General features: G+C 39.7%; 2 protein-coding genes across 4 annotated transcripts in view; both read right to left on the reverse strand.

Annotated features, from left to right (window-relative positions):
• Nucleotides 1-10,659, reverse strand: part of adad1 (adenosine deaminase domain containing 1) — a 63,694-nt gene extending 53,035 nt beyond the window's left edge. Inside the window, exon 1 of the mRNA XM_033016756.1 lies at nucleotides 10,514-10,659. The gene's annotated coding sequence lies outside the window, so the exon portion shown is untranslated. The remainder of the gene's footprint in view (nucleotides 1-10,513) is intronic.
• A 1,686-nt stretch (nucleotides 10,660-12,345) lies between these two features.
• kiaa1109 (KIAA1109 ortholog) overlaps nucleotides 12,346-16,980 on the reverse strand; it is a 311,921-nt gene continuing 307,286 nt past the window's right edge. For all 3 annotated transcript variants that reach the window (XM_033016927.1, XM_033016881.1, XM_033016832.1), the window contains one exon: nucleotides 12,346-13,461. In XM_033016927.1, coding sequence (XP_032872818.1) covers nucleotides 13,239-13,461 — 223 coding nt within the window. In that variant the 3' untranslated portion in view covers nucleotides 12,346-13,238. The remainder of the gene's footprint in view (nucleotides 13,462-16,980) is intronic.

Raw genomic sequence — 16,980 nt, forward strand, 5'->3', positions numbered from 1 at the left:
ATCACCCTAATCTACAAGCAGAAGGGGGAGATGAAAGATGTAAGGAATTGGAGACCTTTGACCATTGTTGAATGTCGATTACAAGATCCTGTCTAAGGCCATCACCAACTGCGTCAAGTCTGCCCTGGGACTGGTGAACCACCCGGACCAAACCTGTGCTGTACCTGGCAGGAAAATCTCAGACAGCCTGACACTGCTGAGAGATACCATTGCCTACATCCAGGACAGACGGGTGGATATCTGCCTAGTCAACTTGGACCAGGAGAAGGCCTGTGACAGAATATCGCACACGTACATGAGGGACGTGCTCTCCAAAATGGGGTTTGGTGAGGTAATCAGACATTGGATCAAACTACTCTACACCGATATCTGTAGTGCAGTCCAAATCAATGGGTGGGAATCAGTCAGCTTCCCCGTCAGGCCTGGAGTCAGGCAGGGTTGCCCTCTCTCCCTGTCTTGTTCGTCTGTTGTATTGAACCTTTTGCCGAATCCATCAGGAAGGACTCGAGCATAAGAGTGACATTGCCAGGCAGTGGGGGCACTCAGGTCAAAACCTCCCTGTACATGGACGATGTCGCCGCGGCAGCCAGGGTGAAATGCAGGAAGAGCAAGGCCTGACCGATCTTCCATCCCCTTCACCTTCAAGCCTGACTTCTTGAAGGTGCTGGGGATCTGGTTTGGGGAGGCTGAGGCATGTGACAAGAATTGGCTGGAGCGGATAGCCAAGGTGGGGAAGAAGCTGGAGCTGTGGAAGCAACGCTCGCTCTCCATAACAGGGAAAAATGTGGTCATCAGATGTGAGGTGCTCTAGGGGCTGCTGTACTTGGCGCAAGTGTGCCCTGCCCCTCCTTACTACACCACAGGGAACACCCAAGCTGTCTTCCAGTTCATCTGGGGGTCGAGGATAGACCGGGTGCGACGGGCCACAATGCACAAGTCGGCAGACAAAGGGGGTAAAAGCGTGCCCAATGTCGCCCTCACCCTGATGGCCACCTTCATGTGTGGCTGCATCAGGCGGAGTGTAGAGCCAAGGCACGTGGGCACCAAGTGTCACTACCTGCTGAGGTTCTACCTGTCCACGGTGTTGCGAAGGATGGGCCTGGTGCAGATGCCATGCAATGTTCTTCCGGACCAACACCTTTGACTACATGTCCATTGGGCAGTGGTCAGCACGGAACGTCCTGCAGGCACTGCAGGGAAAGAACTCGATGGATCCGGTGGCTCGGTTCCCAGAGCAGACTGCCTAGCTTGTCTGGCAAAATGCCTCATCGCTAGAACTCACCAACAAGCACCAAGACCTGGCTCGGCTTGCGGTGAGGGGAGCCCTCCCAGTCAGATCCTTCCTGCACCATCGGAACCTCACTACTAGCGCACGCTGCCCTCGGCACGGCTGCTATGGAGAGGAGACGGTTGCTCACCTCTTTGCAGAGTGTGGATTCGCAAAGAGAGTCTGGAGAGGTCTGCAAGGGTCCCTGTCACAGTTTACTCCGAACAGCTCCATCACAGAGGACTCTGTGATTTACGGACTGTTCACAGGGACACATTCGAGACTGACACTGAGTGCTGCTGAAAGGTCATCAACTCGGTGAAATATGCTCTTTGGTCTGCCCGAGCGTTGTTCACCACCCAGCAGAGCGAGATGTCCGTCAGGGAATGTTGCCGACTGACCCGCTGCAAAACTGCAGGAGTACGTGCTGAGGGACGCACTGAAGTTTGGTGCAGCCAACACCAAGGCTCGGTGGGGGAGGACCATAGTCTAGGGTCCTTCCGCTGCTGGACATGGGGGGCAGGGTGTGGTGGAGATGCCCCTCAAAATAAGGGAAGGGATTCCACGCCAGTGGGCCACATGAGTGGCAAGAGTGGGGGTTAAAATTGTGAAATGACTTCCGGTGGCGCTATGGAGGCTTGAGTCCAGCGCCAACTAGCTCCGTGCCGAAGAAATTTAAAACGGGAGAAAATCGGGTCTTACCTGCAGCGATCGCGATCTGAACGGCTGCCTGCGTGACGTCATCAGGCGCACGACTTTAAGATATGTCGTCGGTACAACATACCCCCCCCCGTGGGACAAAAAAAGCCGGTAAAGGGAGACCGCAGAAGGAAGAGGAAGGCCTTACAGAGGCCTCGACCTCAGTTACAACAACGGCCCAGGAAGACCCTTCGAAGAAAGCGAAACCGAAAAAGTCTGAAATGGAGGAGCTTAAAATTTTTCTCTCTGCAGAAATGAAAACCTTTGGAGAGAAGTTTGGAGAGAAGTTTAAAGAGGAACTTGACTCTTTTAAGGTAGATTTTAAAGCAGAAATGCTTTTTACCGTTAAACAAATGCTGGAAATCTGGAAGAAGACGAGGGAGGAAGAGATCAAGGATCAGATGGAAGTGCTGGAAACCAGGCTTGTTTCGGTGGAAACGAAGGTGGACCCCATTTATCACATACTTGATCAGCATAGAACAGTGATAACCGAACTTGAGAATTCGGTGACGACAAGTGTGGAAACAGTAAGTCGACTCCTTATTGAAAATCAACGCCTCTCCGATATGGTGATCAAATTAAATGATAAGTGTATTGATTTGGAGGGGCGTCAAAGACGTAAGAATCTAAGAATTGTAGGGGTGAAAGAAGGAAGTGAGAAGGAAATGGGTACGCGGGATTTTGTGGCAGACCTACTACAAAAAGCCTTAAAATTGGATCACAAACCTTCACTCGGTCGAGCTCATAGAGCGCAGGGACGTCGTATACAAGATGATGGCCGTCCAAGACAAATTATCGTAAAGGTACAATTGGATCATGAATTTGATGATTTAATGAAGAAAATTGTTCGAAGTGGACAGCTCCTTTTTGAAGGTGCGAGATTCAGTATTTATCGAGATTATCCGGCAGAAGTCTTCAAGAAAAGAGCGCTGTTCACTGAGACAAAGAGAATACTGAAGGAGGTACCTGATCTGAAATACAGTTTGTTTTACCCCGCAAGACTAAGAGTCTTCTACAAGTCCAAGGAGCACTTTTTTACAGACCATGAAAAAGCACTGGAATATGCCAAAAAAGTCAATAACACGACCATAGACGGAAGAATTTACATTACCCCTTAGGAGTCAAGCCAGATCTAAAAGGACCTTTAAAGTTCTTTTAAGAGCTTTAAGGACATTCGGAAACCGAAATGGACGGAGGACATTGGATAAAACCGTGATCTTTGTATTTTTGTTTATTAATCAATATTATTATCTGTATATTCATGCCTAACTATATATGTAACAACTAATACTTATTAAATATCTATATTACCACTAAAATTATTAACATTAACATTTCTCATAAAAATTTAATACTGTATATGATTGATAACAATGATTAATAATTAATAGTCTTTGATTAACGTAGAAATGAATTACATACTTATATTATATAGGAAGATATGCAAGAGGTAAATTAGATTACGTCATTAAAAAAGTTTAACGGTTTTTCTCTTTATTTTTCGATTTAAAATTAAAATTATAGATTTAGCGAAAAAATTAATATGATATGTGAGAATAATAACGTTGGGAATTTTTGCTATTTTTGAACTTTTCTGCAGGGTCACGTGTTTGTGTATGTATGCATATGGGTATATATGTATATATATGTATATGTATATATATATATATATGTGTGCATATTGTGTGTGTGTACGTATGGATATGTAAATAAGTTTGTTACTCCCAAAGAAGTTATTTGAATGTTAGAAATAATCTTTTTTTTCTTCGGGCACGGAGCTGGAAATTTTTTTTTTTTACAAAGGCTACGGAAGTCTTTAGAATTCTAGCCACGTTAGTGTGGCTATCACTAACTACACTAATTGTAGATGTAGTTCTTTCTCTTTCACCCTATACTAACCAACTCTATCACTTTTTTCACTTTAAATATTTTTATAATTTAATGTTAGAATGGAAAAATAAGACTAATACAAGGAGATGTGTTCGGAAGAGCGATGTATATGATTTCAAATTCATCTATTTGAGGTTCGGGAGCAGGGTCAGGTTCTATGTGTTGTACCTTCTGCTCGGTTATAGACCACCTTAGAAACAATATGCAAGATGTTAATATGATAAGAGGGGGTCAGGGAATAACATTTTGTAGTTGGAATGTCAAGGGAATTAATGAACCAATTAAGAGAGGTAAAGTTTTGGCACATCTAAATTTAATCAAAACAGATATAATATTTCTACAAGAAACACACCTTAAAAAGGAATCCCAACATAGACTTAAAGCTAAGTGGATCGCTGAATCATATCATTCCTCCTTTTCCCATAAGTCCAGAGGAGTTGCAATACTAATTCGTAAAGGAATACCTTTTAAGAACTCTTCAACAATAGTGGATATTGATGGTAGATATATTATATTAGTTGGAGAGTTAAATGGAGAAAAAGTGATTCTTCTTAATGTTTATGGGCCTAATTTTGATAACCCCAAGTTTTTTAATAAAACATTTAATAAAATTCCTGAATTTACACAATATAAATTAATAATTGGAGGAGACTTCAATTGTACACTAGATCCATACTTAGACAGATCATCAAGGCAAAAAAAAGTAAAATCTCAATCAAGTGTATTTCTAAATTCATTTATTAATACCACTAATATTAAGGATATCTGGAGAATAGAAAACCCAACGGGACGGGAATATTCATTTTACTCACCAGTACACAAAACATACTCAAGAATAGATTATTTTTTAGTTGACTCTACGTTTATCCCATTTATTTATAATTCAAAATACCATAACATTATAATCTCAGATCACGCACCTGTAACATTCATGATTAAATTAAATGGAATGTCCGAGAAACAAGCATATTGGAGATTTAACCCACAAATTTTGAACGAAAGATCATGCCAGGAATATATTATTAAACAGATTCAAATATTTTTTGAGGTAAATGACAACCCTGAAACACCTACTTCTCTTATGTGGGAAACGTTTAAAGCGTATGTTCGAGGTACATTAATTTCTGCTCAAGCATTTTATAATAAAGAGAACAGGATTAAGCAACAAACATTAGAAATTGAAATCAAGCAACTAGATATAGAAAATGCGAGAATGCCATCTACTTTAAAACATAATAAAATTGCTGTATTGAAATATAAATTAAATAAAATGTATTCAGAACAAGTAATAAAACTTTATCAAAAAACCAAACAACTACATTTTGAATTTGGAGACAAACCACAAAAATTATTAGCACGTCAGTTACGAAAAATGGAAGGGGAAAAAACAATTCATAAAATTAGAACAGAGACAGGAGAATTATTAAAAATGCCCAAGGATATAAATGATAGATTTCTCCAATACTATCATAACCTTTATTCAACTAAAACCGTAGCACAATCAGAAGGAATAGCAGATTTTTTAATAAAATGTAATTTAAAAGGTTTAGATTCAAACGATAGAGAATTATTAGAAAGGGAGATTACGATAAAGGATATTGAGGAGTCTATTGGCTCTTTAAAAAATGGTAAAGCAGTAGGACCAGATGGTTTAGGTTCCGAATTTTATAAAAAATTTTATGATTTGCTTAGCCCACGTTTACAAAGACTGTATGAGGATATCTATACTCAACAGAAACTTCCAGACACGTTAAATGAATCAATAATAACACTTATTCCTAAAGCTGATAAAGATCTGGAAGACCCGGGATCATACAGAGCAATTGCACTTTTAAATACAGATCAGAAAATTTTAACTAAAATACTAGCGCATAGATTAGGTACAGTGATGAATAAATTAATACACCCTGACCAAACAGGCTTTATTCAGAAACGATACTCATATTATAATCTAAGAAGATTATTTAATATTATATATTCTAAGAGAATTATTAATGAAGATCTAGCAATAATTTCACTTGACGCTGAAAAAGCATTTGATCAGGTCGAATGGCCTTATTTATTTTCGGTGATGGAAAATATGCAGCTAGGGGAGAAATTCTGTACATGGATAAAACTGTTATATACAAATCCCACGGCTAGAATATTTACAAACCAAAGGTTGTCACCTAAATTTAGCCTATCTAGAGGTTGTAGACAAGGATGCCCATTATCTCCATTATTATTTGCGCTTGCTATTGAGCCACTGGCAGAAAGAGTTAGGGGGCATCCGGAAATACATGGGTATAACACAAAGGACACAGTGAATAAAATTTCTCTATACGCAGATGATGTATTAATTTACATTACAAAACCAGAAATTAGTATTCCAAACTTATTAAAGCTAATAACCCAATTTGGTTCACTTTCAGGATACAGAATAAATTGGAATAAAAGTGAAATTATGCCAATAAGGGAACATAACAAACAGACAATACAACAATTTCCATTTAAAATAGTAAATGAAAAATTTAAATATCTAGGTATTTATGTAACTAAGATATATACATCATTATTTAAAGCAAATTTCCCCCCATTACTGAACAAACTACATAAGAATATTCAATACTGGAAAACACTTCCTATCTCAATGGTAGGCAAAATCAATGCCATAAAAATGATTTTTTTTACCGCAAATACTATATCTTTTTCAGACAATTCCGATATATCTGGCAAAAAACTTTTTTAAAAAATTGGACTCTATTGTTAATGATTTTATCTGGGATTATAAGAATCATAGGATAAACAAAAGACACTTGTGTAAATCAAAAATAAATGGAGGCTTGGTTTTACCCAATTTTTTGTTTTATTTCTGGGCAGTTAACATTAAAAATATGAATTTCTGGTTGGAAGAAATAGATCATCAACCAGACTGGTTAAAAATGGAAAAGGAAGATTGTTTACCTTTTGATATCGGTTCGATATTATTTGCTACGTCTAAATTAAACAAAAAAATTTATAGGGAAAACCCTATAATATTTAGTGCTATACGAATCTGGAAACAATTAAAAAAGACATTAAAATTAGATAATTTATCACTTTTTCTTCCAATTGTGAATAATCCTTTGTTTAAGCCTTCATGGTTGGACGGGGGTTTTACACAATGGAAGAATTATGGAATTAAAAATATGGGACAACTTTACAAGGAAGGTACTTTTCTGACATTTCAGGAATTGCAACAGACTTATGGACTTCGAGGAAATGATTATTTCAGATATCTTCAACTTAGAGATTATGTAAAATCGAACTCCCAAAATTTTCGAATTAGAAATTCAGAAATTCTTGATGAATGTTGGAACAAACATCCTAATACAGAAAAATTAATATCTTATATATACAATATTTTATTAGACAGTGACATTCCCTCGACGGACTTACACAGACAAACATGGGAAAAAGAATTAAATCAAGTAATAACGAAAGATACTTGGGAAGAAAGTTTGCAACACATACATCAGTGTTCATTAAACGCCAGACATTCTCTAATACAATTTAAAGTAATACATAGGTTACATTATTCAAAAACAAAACTACATAAAATTTTTCAACATATCTCACCTATATGTGATAAATGTCAACATTTAGAAGCTACATTATCTCATATGTTTGCAAACTGTATAAAAATAAAAAAATTCTGGGTAAATATTTTTAGTATAATATCTAAAGTAACCAGCATACAATTGGACCCAGATCCAAAATTAATAATACTCGGAATATTAGAATTAAATCAAACACTTAGAACAACACAAAGAAACTTTATTGATTATAGTTTAATAACAGGAAAAAAATTAATTCTAAAATTTTGGAAAGGCCCTACGGCCCCCACAATCAAAATGTGGATTATAGAAATGACGGAGACCTTAAACGTGGAAAGAATCAGATTTTCCCTGTTGGATAAACAGGAATCATTCGTTGGAACATGGTCTCCTTTTATTGATTACTTAAAGGGTCAGAATGGTTCAGCACAGGAACCTGACTAGCACGCGGGCTAAAGAATGGATGAAATATTATACTCTGAAATGTACGAATATATCTCGAATGAAGTCTTTTTTATTTTAACAAATTTTTCCATTCTTCTTTAACTACCTTTTTTTTTTTTTTTTTTTTTTTTGTTTGTTGTTTTTGTTTTTTGTTTTTCTTCTCTTTCTTTTCTTTCTTTACTTCATCTATCTCTTTAGTTCTATCTAGTTTAAAAAAAAAAAGGTAAAAAGTATTGGAGACAATGTAATAATAATTGACATGTAATGATGTATTTTGGTTATGTACCTATCTCCAATAAAAAATATTTTCAAAAAAAAAAAAAAAAAAATTGTGAAATGTGAGCAATACATGTAGACTGTATTGAACAATTTGTATAGCCTCCGAAAATGTCGGATGCATTTTTTGCACGGTTCATGTATTGTATATATTTATTACCCGAATAAAGTCTATTTTTAAGTTTAAAAAAAAAGTGCAAATAAAGGTTTGAACTTCTTGAAGAATTCTCCACGTAGCCCGACTTAATTTTGAGTATCGGTAACCATGACAGCCTCCAGTCCGAGAAGCAACCTTCCACCATCACCCTCTGCTTCCTTCCATGAAGCCAAATTTTCTATCCATTCAGCCAACTCTCCTTGGATACCATGTGCAATAAATTGGTTGAAAGAGACTCATGACATGTTTCATGGCATCCAAGGACATATATACACATTTATGTTACTGAGACTGCACCTGCTAAATTTATGTTAATTATTTTAATGTAGAAACCAAATGCAAATCGGTTAAGCTTAAGGACGATGCCATATCAATGGACCCAAAACATCCACAACTCTGAAATATCTGAGTGCTACGCTTCCAATTTATAACTGTGATGGATGAATTGAAATTAATATTCTCCCTCTGCTGAATTAGTGAATTTACATCCAATTATTCTGCTAGCTACAAATACAATATTCAAATATTTAATTTGTTTAAGAAGGAACTGCAGATGCTGGAAAATCGAAGGTAGACAAAAGTGCTGGAGAAACTCAGCGGGTGCAGCAGCATCTATGGAGCGAAGGAAATAGGCAACGTTTCGGGCCGAAACCCTTCTTCAGATATTAAGTTTTGAGATGGTGGCCCTTTCAATAACTTCCCACATAATCTGGGAGTACTATTGTCTTGCTAAAATATTCCTGCCTACTTAACTTCAACCACCACACCTCACAGGGTTTAATTAAACTTTCATACTTTGTTTAATGGTCTTAGAAATAGCCACAAGAATAAAAGAATGTATTATTTTTGAGAACCTTTACACATACATACGTATGTTAAACTGAAAGTTTAAAGTTAAAATATATTGACTATAAAAGTGTCATGAACATGTGGCAATTTGAATTAACTACAGGTCCTGAAAATAATACATAGCAGCTGATAAAAGTAATATAATTCCGAAAATCACGTGACAATGTATTCAATTTGTGCTCAAAGATAACATGCGTTGAAATTGGGGAGGCTGATTAAAACCAATGTGAAGATCATTCTTTGAATTTTAAAGATTATTTCTTAAGAAAACCGCAAATACACGTTTAAAAGGGATATACAATATTCGTGCATAAACGAACTTTCAGAAAACACTCGTTGCGCTAACAAATGCCATTTACAAACGTATATATGACTAAGATACTGTATAGTATTTGCGGGTTTTTTCTTTTTTTCTTTTTTGTATGGCTTTGTAAATATTTGAGTAGTGTTCAAATGTAAATAATTTGGTGTACATATAGTGGCTGGTGTACATATAGCTGCTAAATTTGTATGAGATAATTACAAGCAGTGGTTTCTTCCTGCTCCTTTTCGGACACATATGATTTCATTTATTTATAGATATTGTTTATGACACTTTATAAATATTTGTGTTTTGTTTTTTGTATGCTGTTTCACATTTGCTTTTCATTCTGTCCGAAATAAATAACTAATAAATAAATAAATAAAATGAAATGTAGCAACACATAAATCTCCGGGGATCAGAAAGCAAGCATGGAAATACAAACATATTTCCATTTGGCATGAGTACATTTCACGTGCTCTAACATTATTGCGATTTCGCATTCCACAAAGTGTGATAAAGTATCTGTACAATAAGGTAAATTGTGCGTGGCATGGCTGGGCAACGCACCAAATTGTCTTCATTAAAAAATATCGGAAAATAACTGTACAACAACTATAATGCGTGCATGGGGATAACATTTACATTTTAAAAGCGGCAGTCCGCTAATATTCATGATCCTCCAGAATGCCCAAGCAGCTGCCTTCAAGTGAAAAGCATGTTTGCAAGTTACCAAACCACCTCCGTCCCTCTCCCACCGAAAGATGCTGATTGCACACAGACTGCAATAACTCCATATACCTCCGTAAAACAGCACATTGCAAAGGTCACAAGGACAAAATTGCTCAGCATCGTACTTCAGAAGTAAACATAGAAAATAGGTGCAGGTGTTGGCCATTCTGCCCTTCGAGCCAGCACCGCCATTCAATTCAATATGACCCAAACTCAGTCACCCCATTCCTGCTTTCCCCCCACCCCATCATTATCCCTTGATTCCAAGAGCTAAATTTAACTTTCACTTGAAAACTTCCTGGGTGGAAAAAGTTTGTCCTCACCTCGCAAGATGTTTGCTCGGGGCGTTTGTGTCACACGCGGTGCAATATATATATTTGTAACCAACTATATAAAGTCACTAATCGCTCTCGCGCTCGCCGTTGCGAACTGCCGTTGAATTGAAATCTAAACAAACCTGGCGCGCGTGCACCGGGACAAGCGCGTGCGCGGTGACGCGCGGTGGGCGGGGAGTGGCGGTTGGCCGTCCACCCGCGAGCGCTGAGAGGCGCCACCGTGTGTGTCGACGACAGCTCCACCACGCTTCACAACTTGTTGTTATCGTCTGCTGAGTATTTCTAAAACATATTCTGTTATAAATTAAACGGTGATAAAGTACCAATTGTAAATTAACAACTGCTTTCACTCGGCATTGAGAGGATGGATGGAGTGGTGGGGAGAAGTAAGCGGTTTGCATGATTGGGGTGCGACTACAACTCTGCAGTTACGTGTGGCCTGACTTGGGCAGAGCAGTTACCACACGGGACAGTAAATCCTCATAGAATGTAATCATTAAAAAAAAATTTGATTTCATTTGATTTCTGAGGAAATAGCGATGTTAGTCTGGTTTAGTGGCCCTATCATTAATGTGATTGGATTAGGTTAAATTGTTGGTGTTTACAACAACTTGAAGCTTTCGACCATCTACACTTCAGCACCATTACTGTGGATTGGGGTGTGTACTCCACACCACTTCCTGAAGTCAATGACCAGCTTCTTCATTTTGCTGACATTGAGGGGGAGGTTGGTCTGTTGGTACCAAAGATACTAGAGGATACTCCTCTAGTATCTTTGGTTGATACTACGCTACTAAACTCCCCATTTCAATCCCGTATTCCATCTCATCAATCGAGATCCAACACACTAAAGCAGACCCCAGTCTGAAGAAGGGTTTCGACCCGAAACGTCGCCTATTTCCTTCGCTCCATAGATGCTGCTGCACCCGCTGAGTTTCTCCAGCAATTTTGTGTTCCCTCGATCTTCCAGCATCTGCAGTTCCTTCTTGAACACACTAACTACTTCGGTGTTGTCAATTGCAAACTTGGAGATGGGGTTAGAGCAGAATTATTAGGCCGCACAGTTATGAGAGTTGACACTCCTCGGGCTCTATTCACTGAACACTTGCCTAAGTGAGACTTTGTGCAAGTACTGAGTTACACCAGCACTTTTAGTTTGTCACTGAGAATACCAACTCAGCGGTTTCAGGGCACTGATGCCATTGCCACCTTGTTTCCAATGTAAACTTGAGTGATCATGTGGTGTTGTGGAAATGACAGAATTGTTTACATAAATGCAATTATGGTGTTGAAGCTATGGTCAATAAATAGGATTTTGAGAAGCACCCTCAGTATCTAGATATTCCAGGGATGAACATGGGGTCAGGGAGATGTTGTCTGTCATTAACCGTTTTTGGTGGTGGGGGAATTGCAGTGAATCTAGGCTGTCTGGGATACTGGAGTTGATTAATTAGCTTTCCCCAAGACCTCATGCTCCAGCATCCATCCCTCATGTTCTTTTCCCATGTCTCCCCTTTGCCAATTTATCATTTCTAAATGTACTTCCAACTTTGTGATTATGTTCTTACTTTAGGAAACCAGTCCAAATGTACTCAGTGAATTATTTCATACCCTCATGTCCAATTGCCATATCTTCATTTCCAAATGTACTTCCAAAATAATTAGCCGTTATAGATGTAGGAAACAAATCTGAAATTTCCTTAGTAAATCCTACAATACCTCCTATTTGTAATCATTTTCGTTAAGTTCCTGGATAGATTTGAGGGTTAAAGATGTTAAATTAAATTGTAAATCAATAAAAGCAAGCAAGCAAACTTGGCATCTGTCAAAGTACTTTATGGTCAAAGAAATTATTTAATCTGTGGTCACAGTGTAAGTATCAGAAATGTACCTGCCAATGTGCAAACAAGTAGATTTCACAAACAGCAATTAAATAAAACTCTAGACCATTGATTTAGGTATTGGATGAACGACAAATGTTAAGAGATTGAAAAAACATCTCTGCTCATTTACAAGAATAAGGTAGAGGAAGGGCTGTCAATTTAGTCTCTTGGGGGAAAAAAACCCTTGTTGCCAATACAGTTGAATAAAATAAATATAATCTAAATTCAATGTACAGCATTTTGCAGATTAGGGAGTGTTTACATTTTTAAAGAACAGTCCCATTAATTTGAGTTTTAAATTTGTAACATTCACAGATGAACTTTTAACCATTTTGTTTTGCAGTAGCAATAAAGTGATCAAAAATATTAACCACAACACATTTCTCTCCAGTGCAATGCATATAACAAAACAAACATGTACATAACAATGGAAATTTAATTATGAACAATAAAATGTAGCAAAATTGTATTAAAGTTCATTTTGGTAATTAAAACAAAGACAATAAATGCATTGGACATAATCACAAAAACAAAGCTGTGCAGCATTTTGACACTGTTCACTCTACCATTTTTTCCATATATACATGGTAATTGTGCAATACTGAACTAGTTCAGAGTGCCACCACAGCAAACTGTTACAGTAATACATTCATAACAAGTTATACCAGTTATTAAGTTACCAAATGAAGTATTTTCCAGTTGATTTTTGCTAATAAAGTTCAATAAAACTGAATTCTGATGAAGCGCTATTCAAATCAATTACACACCATTAAATTCACAAATGAAATTTACAGCAACAAGAATGAACGGTTGTTCTCTTGTGATGAAGTTCATTTTGGATGTTCCTCCTTGTCTTTTCCTTTCTTTTCTTTTTCATCCTGGAGTGCTACTCCAAGTTTTTTAATAAGAACTGATAGAACCTTATCCAATGGATCCATGACACCTCGCTGCACCCATTTTGGGATAGTAATTCTGGCATGATGGAATCCCAGTTTTTGAAGAATATAATCTACACCCACAGGGTCAATCTTCCTTCCAGTCCAGGAAATTAATCTGTTTAAAAAAAAAACAACCAATGTGTCACTTTTATTAAACCATCAACAAATATTGCCTTAGCTATATTCCAATATCTTGCACAAGGTTATTGCATATGAAAAGGTGCTGAAGCTCTTCCAATGTGAAATATTGTTACTTAAGCAAAGGAAAGTTTGATCTTCAGAAATATTTGACAAGTTTTAGTGGTTGCAGCAAGCAAACTGTGTTTTATAGCAAAAGCAGTATTTCTGTGAGATTTTTGCTCAGTGGAAAATCACATTTTTTTTAACAATATAGTTAAAGTTCTGAAGGAACACATAACAAAAGTCTTTCTTTTGTTCAGAAAAAATGTAGTTACCGAGTTTAGGATTTCATTATTTATAGAAAGTGTACGTATATTTTTGAAAACCATCTCTTACACAGTTTTCCCCCCCGTAAATGCTGGTTGTCATTTGGGGAAAGTTGTGAGTACTGGCATCCTCTTTGTTACACTCGCATGTGTTACACTCTATATTGTCACCAACATGAAGCATCAGTAACCATTTTTATACTGAGAAGTGATGTTGGGTGTCGGGGACTCAGGGTTCTCACTTAACTTTTTTTCTCTGATGCCAGCCGGGAAACCTAGAAAGCTTTTTATGTTGCCAAATGACAGTTTAGGTGGTCATTTAAGACGGCTTTCATGACGCGTACGATAATGTGCTCGGACGAAGTGCGTAGTTACTAGTCGGAATTATGCTCAATGAAGCATTCACATATTATTTCTGCTTCAAATAAAGTCACAAACGAAACATATTCACCAATCAAGACATGATATATACCACAATGACATGCAGCAAAATTACAATACAGTATCTCAACTCTTTTTACACGTTGCACTGAATGCAATTTCTATTATTTCTTTCCACTTCCAAACAAAAATGTGGTTGAATTATTCAGCGTATGATCAACCTCGGTGAGACCAAGCGCAGGCTTGGCGATCGCTTCGTATAACACCTCCACTCAGTTCGCAATAACCAACCTGATCTCCCGGTGGCTCAACACTTCAACTCCCCCTCCCAAACGAAGTCCGACTTTTCTGTCCTGGGCCTCCTCCATGGCCAGAGTAAGGCCCACCGCAAATTGGAGGAACAGCACGTCATATTTCGCTTGGGTAGTTTACATCCCAGTGTATGAACATTGGCTTCTCCAATTTCAGGTAGTCCTTGCTTTCTCCCTCCTTCCCCTCCCATTCCCAGCTCTCCCACAGTCTACTGTAATTTTTTCCAGCTTTGTTGTCTACTACCCATTCACACAAGTTCTGTATCCCACTTTCCTCACCCACTCCCCACACATTAGGGGCAATTTTACAGAGAGCTCTTTTTTCCCCAAGAACCCTTTTTTGCTTAAGTCCTCCCTGCACCACCTCCAGTTTAAATTCCATATTTTTGGAGGACCAGGAAACCAAGAAACAAGAGTTACTCCAGCTCCAGGGAGTGATTCTGCGTTGGGTTTCAGCAGTTACGGCGAGGCGGCGACCGGACAGTAATGGCGGCCAGATCTCCCACAATGCAAAGGGAGGGAGAAAGTGCCCGGTGCCGACCAGTGGCCGTGGCAGTGCGCATGTGCAGGGGGAGGATGTGCTGGCCGTGGCAGTGCGCATGTGCAGGGGGAGGATGTGCTGGCCGTGGCAGTGCGCATGTGCAGGGGGAGGATGTGCTGGTCGTGGCAGTGCGCATGTGCAGGGGGAGGATGTGCTGGTCGTGGCAGTGCGCATGTGCAGGGCAGCCGAGGATGTGCTGGCCGTGGCAGTGCGCATGTGCAAAGCGGACGGCCGTGCCTGCGGATGAGGAGCGGCCGGAGAGCAGAGACTCAACGGCCCGGACACGGATGGCAGGCGGAGACGGAGAGTGACAGAAAGAGAGATAGAGAGGGGGCCAAGCCGGGCAAAATGACATGGCTTTTAGGTTGCCCGGCGGGAATTTAGGTAGCTATTGGAAACCAGGCAACCGTTAATTTCGAGCCCTGCGTGCAACAGAAATTGCACTTACTCCCATCATCACCAAGTGCTTCGAGAGGCTGGTCCTGGCACACCTCAAAGGCTGCCTACCCTCCACATTGGATCCCTATCAGTTCGCCTACCGCAAGAACAGGAGTACGGAGGATGCCATCTCAACGGCACTTCACTCCGCCCTCTCCCACCTCGACAACAGAGACATTTACGTAAGAATGCTGTTCATCTATTACAGCTCAGCATTCAACACCATTATACCCTCTAAACTGATCACCAAACTCGGTGACGTGGGTATCGACCCTTCCCTCTGCAACTGGATATTGGACTTTCTAACCAACAGACCTCAGTCTGTTAGGTTAGACAAGCACACCTCTTCAACCCTCACCCTGAACACCGGCGTTCCACAGCCCTGTGTGCAGAGCCCCCTCCTCTACTCCCTCTTCACCTACGACTGCACACCTGTACATGGTACTAACACCATCATCAAGTATGCAGATGATACTACGGTAATTGGCTTCATCAGCAACAACGATGAGTCGGCCTATAGGGAGGAGGTCCAGCTCCTAGCAGCATGGTGCGCTGACAACAACCTGGCCCTTAACTCCAAGAAGACCAAGGAGCTCATTGTAGACTTCAGAAAGTCTAGGGGCGGCACGCACACCCCCATCCACATCAACGGGACGGAGGTGGAACGTGTTTCCAGTTTCAGGTTTCTGGGGGTCAATATCTCCGATGACCTCTCTTGGACCCACAATACCTCAACTCTGTCAAGAAGGCTCACCAGCCTCTCTTCTTCCTGAGGAGACTAAAGAAGGTCCACCTGTCTCCTCAGATTCTGGTGAACTTCTAATGCTGCACCATCGAGAGCATCCTTACCAACTGTATCACATGGCAACTGCTCTGTCTCCGACCGGAAAGCACTGCAGAGGGTGGTGAAAATTGCCCAACTCATCACCGGTTCCTCACTCCCCCCCATTGAGTCTGTCCAAACCAAGCGATGTCTGCGCAGGGCGCTCAGCATCGTCAAGGACTGCTCTCACCCCAACCATAGACTGTTTACCCTCCTACCATCCGGGAGGCGCTACAGGTCTCTCCGTTGCCGGACCAGCAGGTCCAGGAACAGCTTCTTCCCTGCGGCTGTTACATTACTCAAAACTGTACCTCGGTGATTGCCAACCACCACCCCCCCCCCCCCCACCCCCCCCCCCCCCGGACACTCCTTCCACTAGGAAAAAAAATAATTGCACTACTATGACTGTATGCACATAAATATATTTATTTATTGCTCATATTCTATGTCGCTCTTCTAGGGAGATGCTAACTGCATTTCGTTGTCTGTACTGTACACTGCACAATGACAATAAAGTTTGAATCTGAATCTGAGGCAATTATAATCTGAAATCTTGGGTGGTTCCCCGTTGTTGGTCCTGTTCCATTCACGCTCCTTTTGTTATCCGGAAGAGTGGAGGACAATTGCAGCAATATTAGTCACCTGTCTTCAAATTAATCAAGGATAGATCAAGGATAAAACCGTGTCCACATAG

Source organism: Amblyraja radiata, chromosome 1 (genome assembly GCF_010909765.2).
Source record: "Amblyraja radiata isolate CabotCenter1 chromosome 1, sAmbRad1.1.pri, whole genome shotgun sequence".
Lineage (NCBI taxonomy): Eukaryota > Metazoa > Chordata > Chondrichthyes > Rajiformes > Rajidae > Amblyraja > Amblyraja radiata.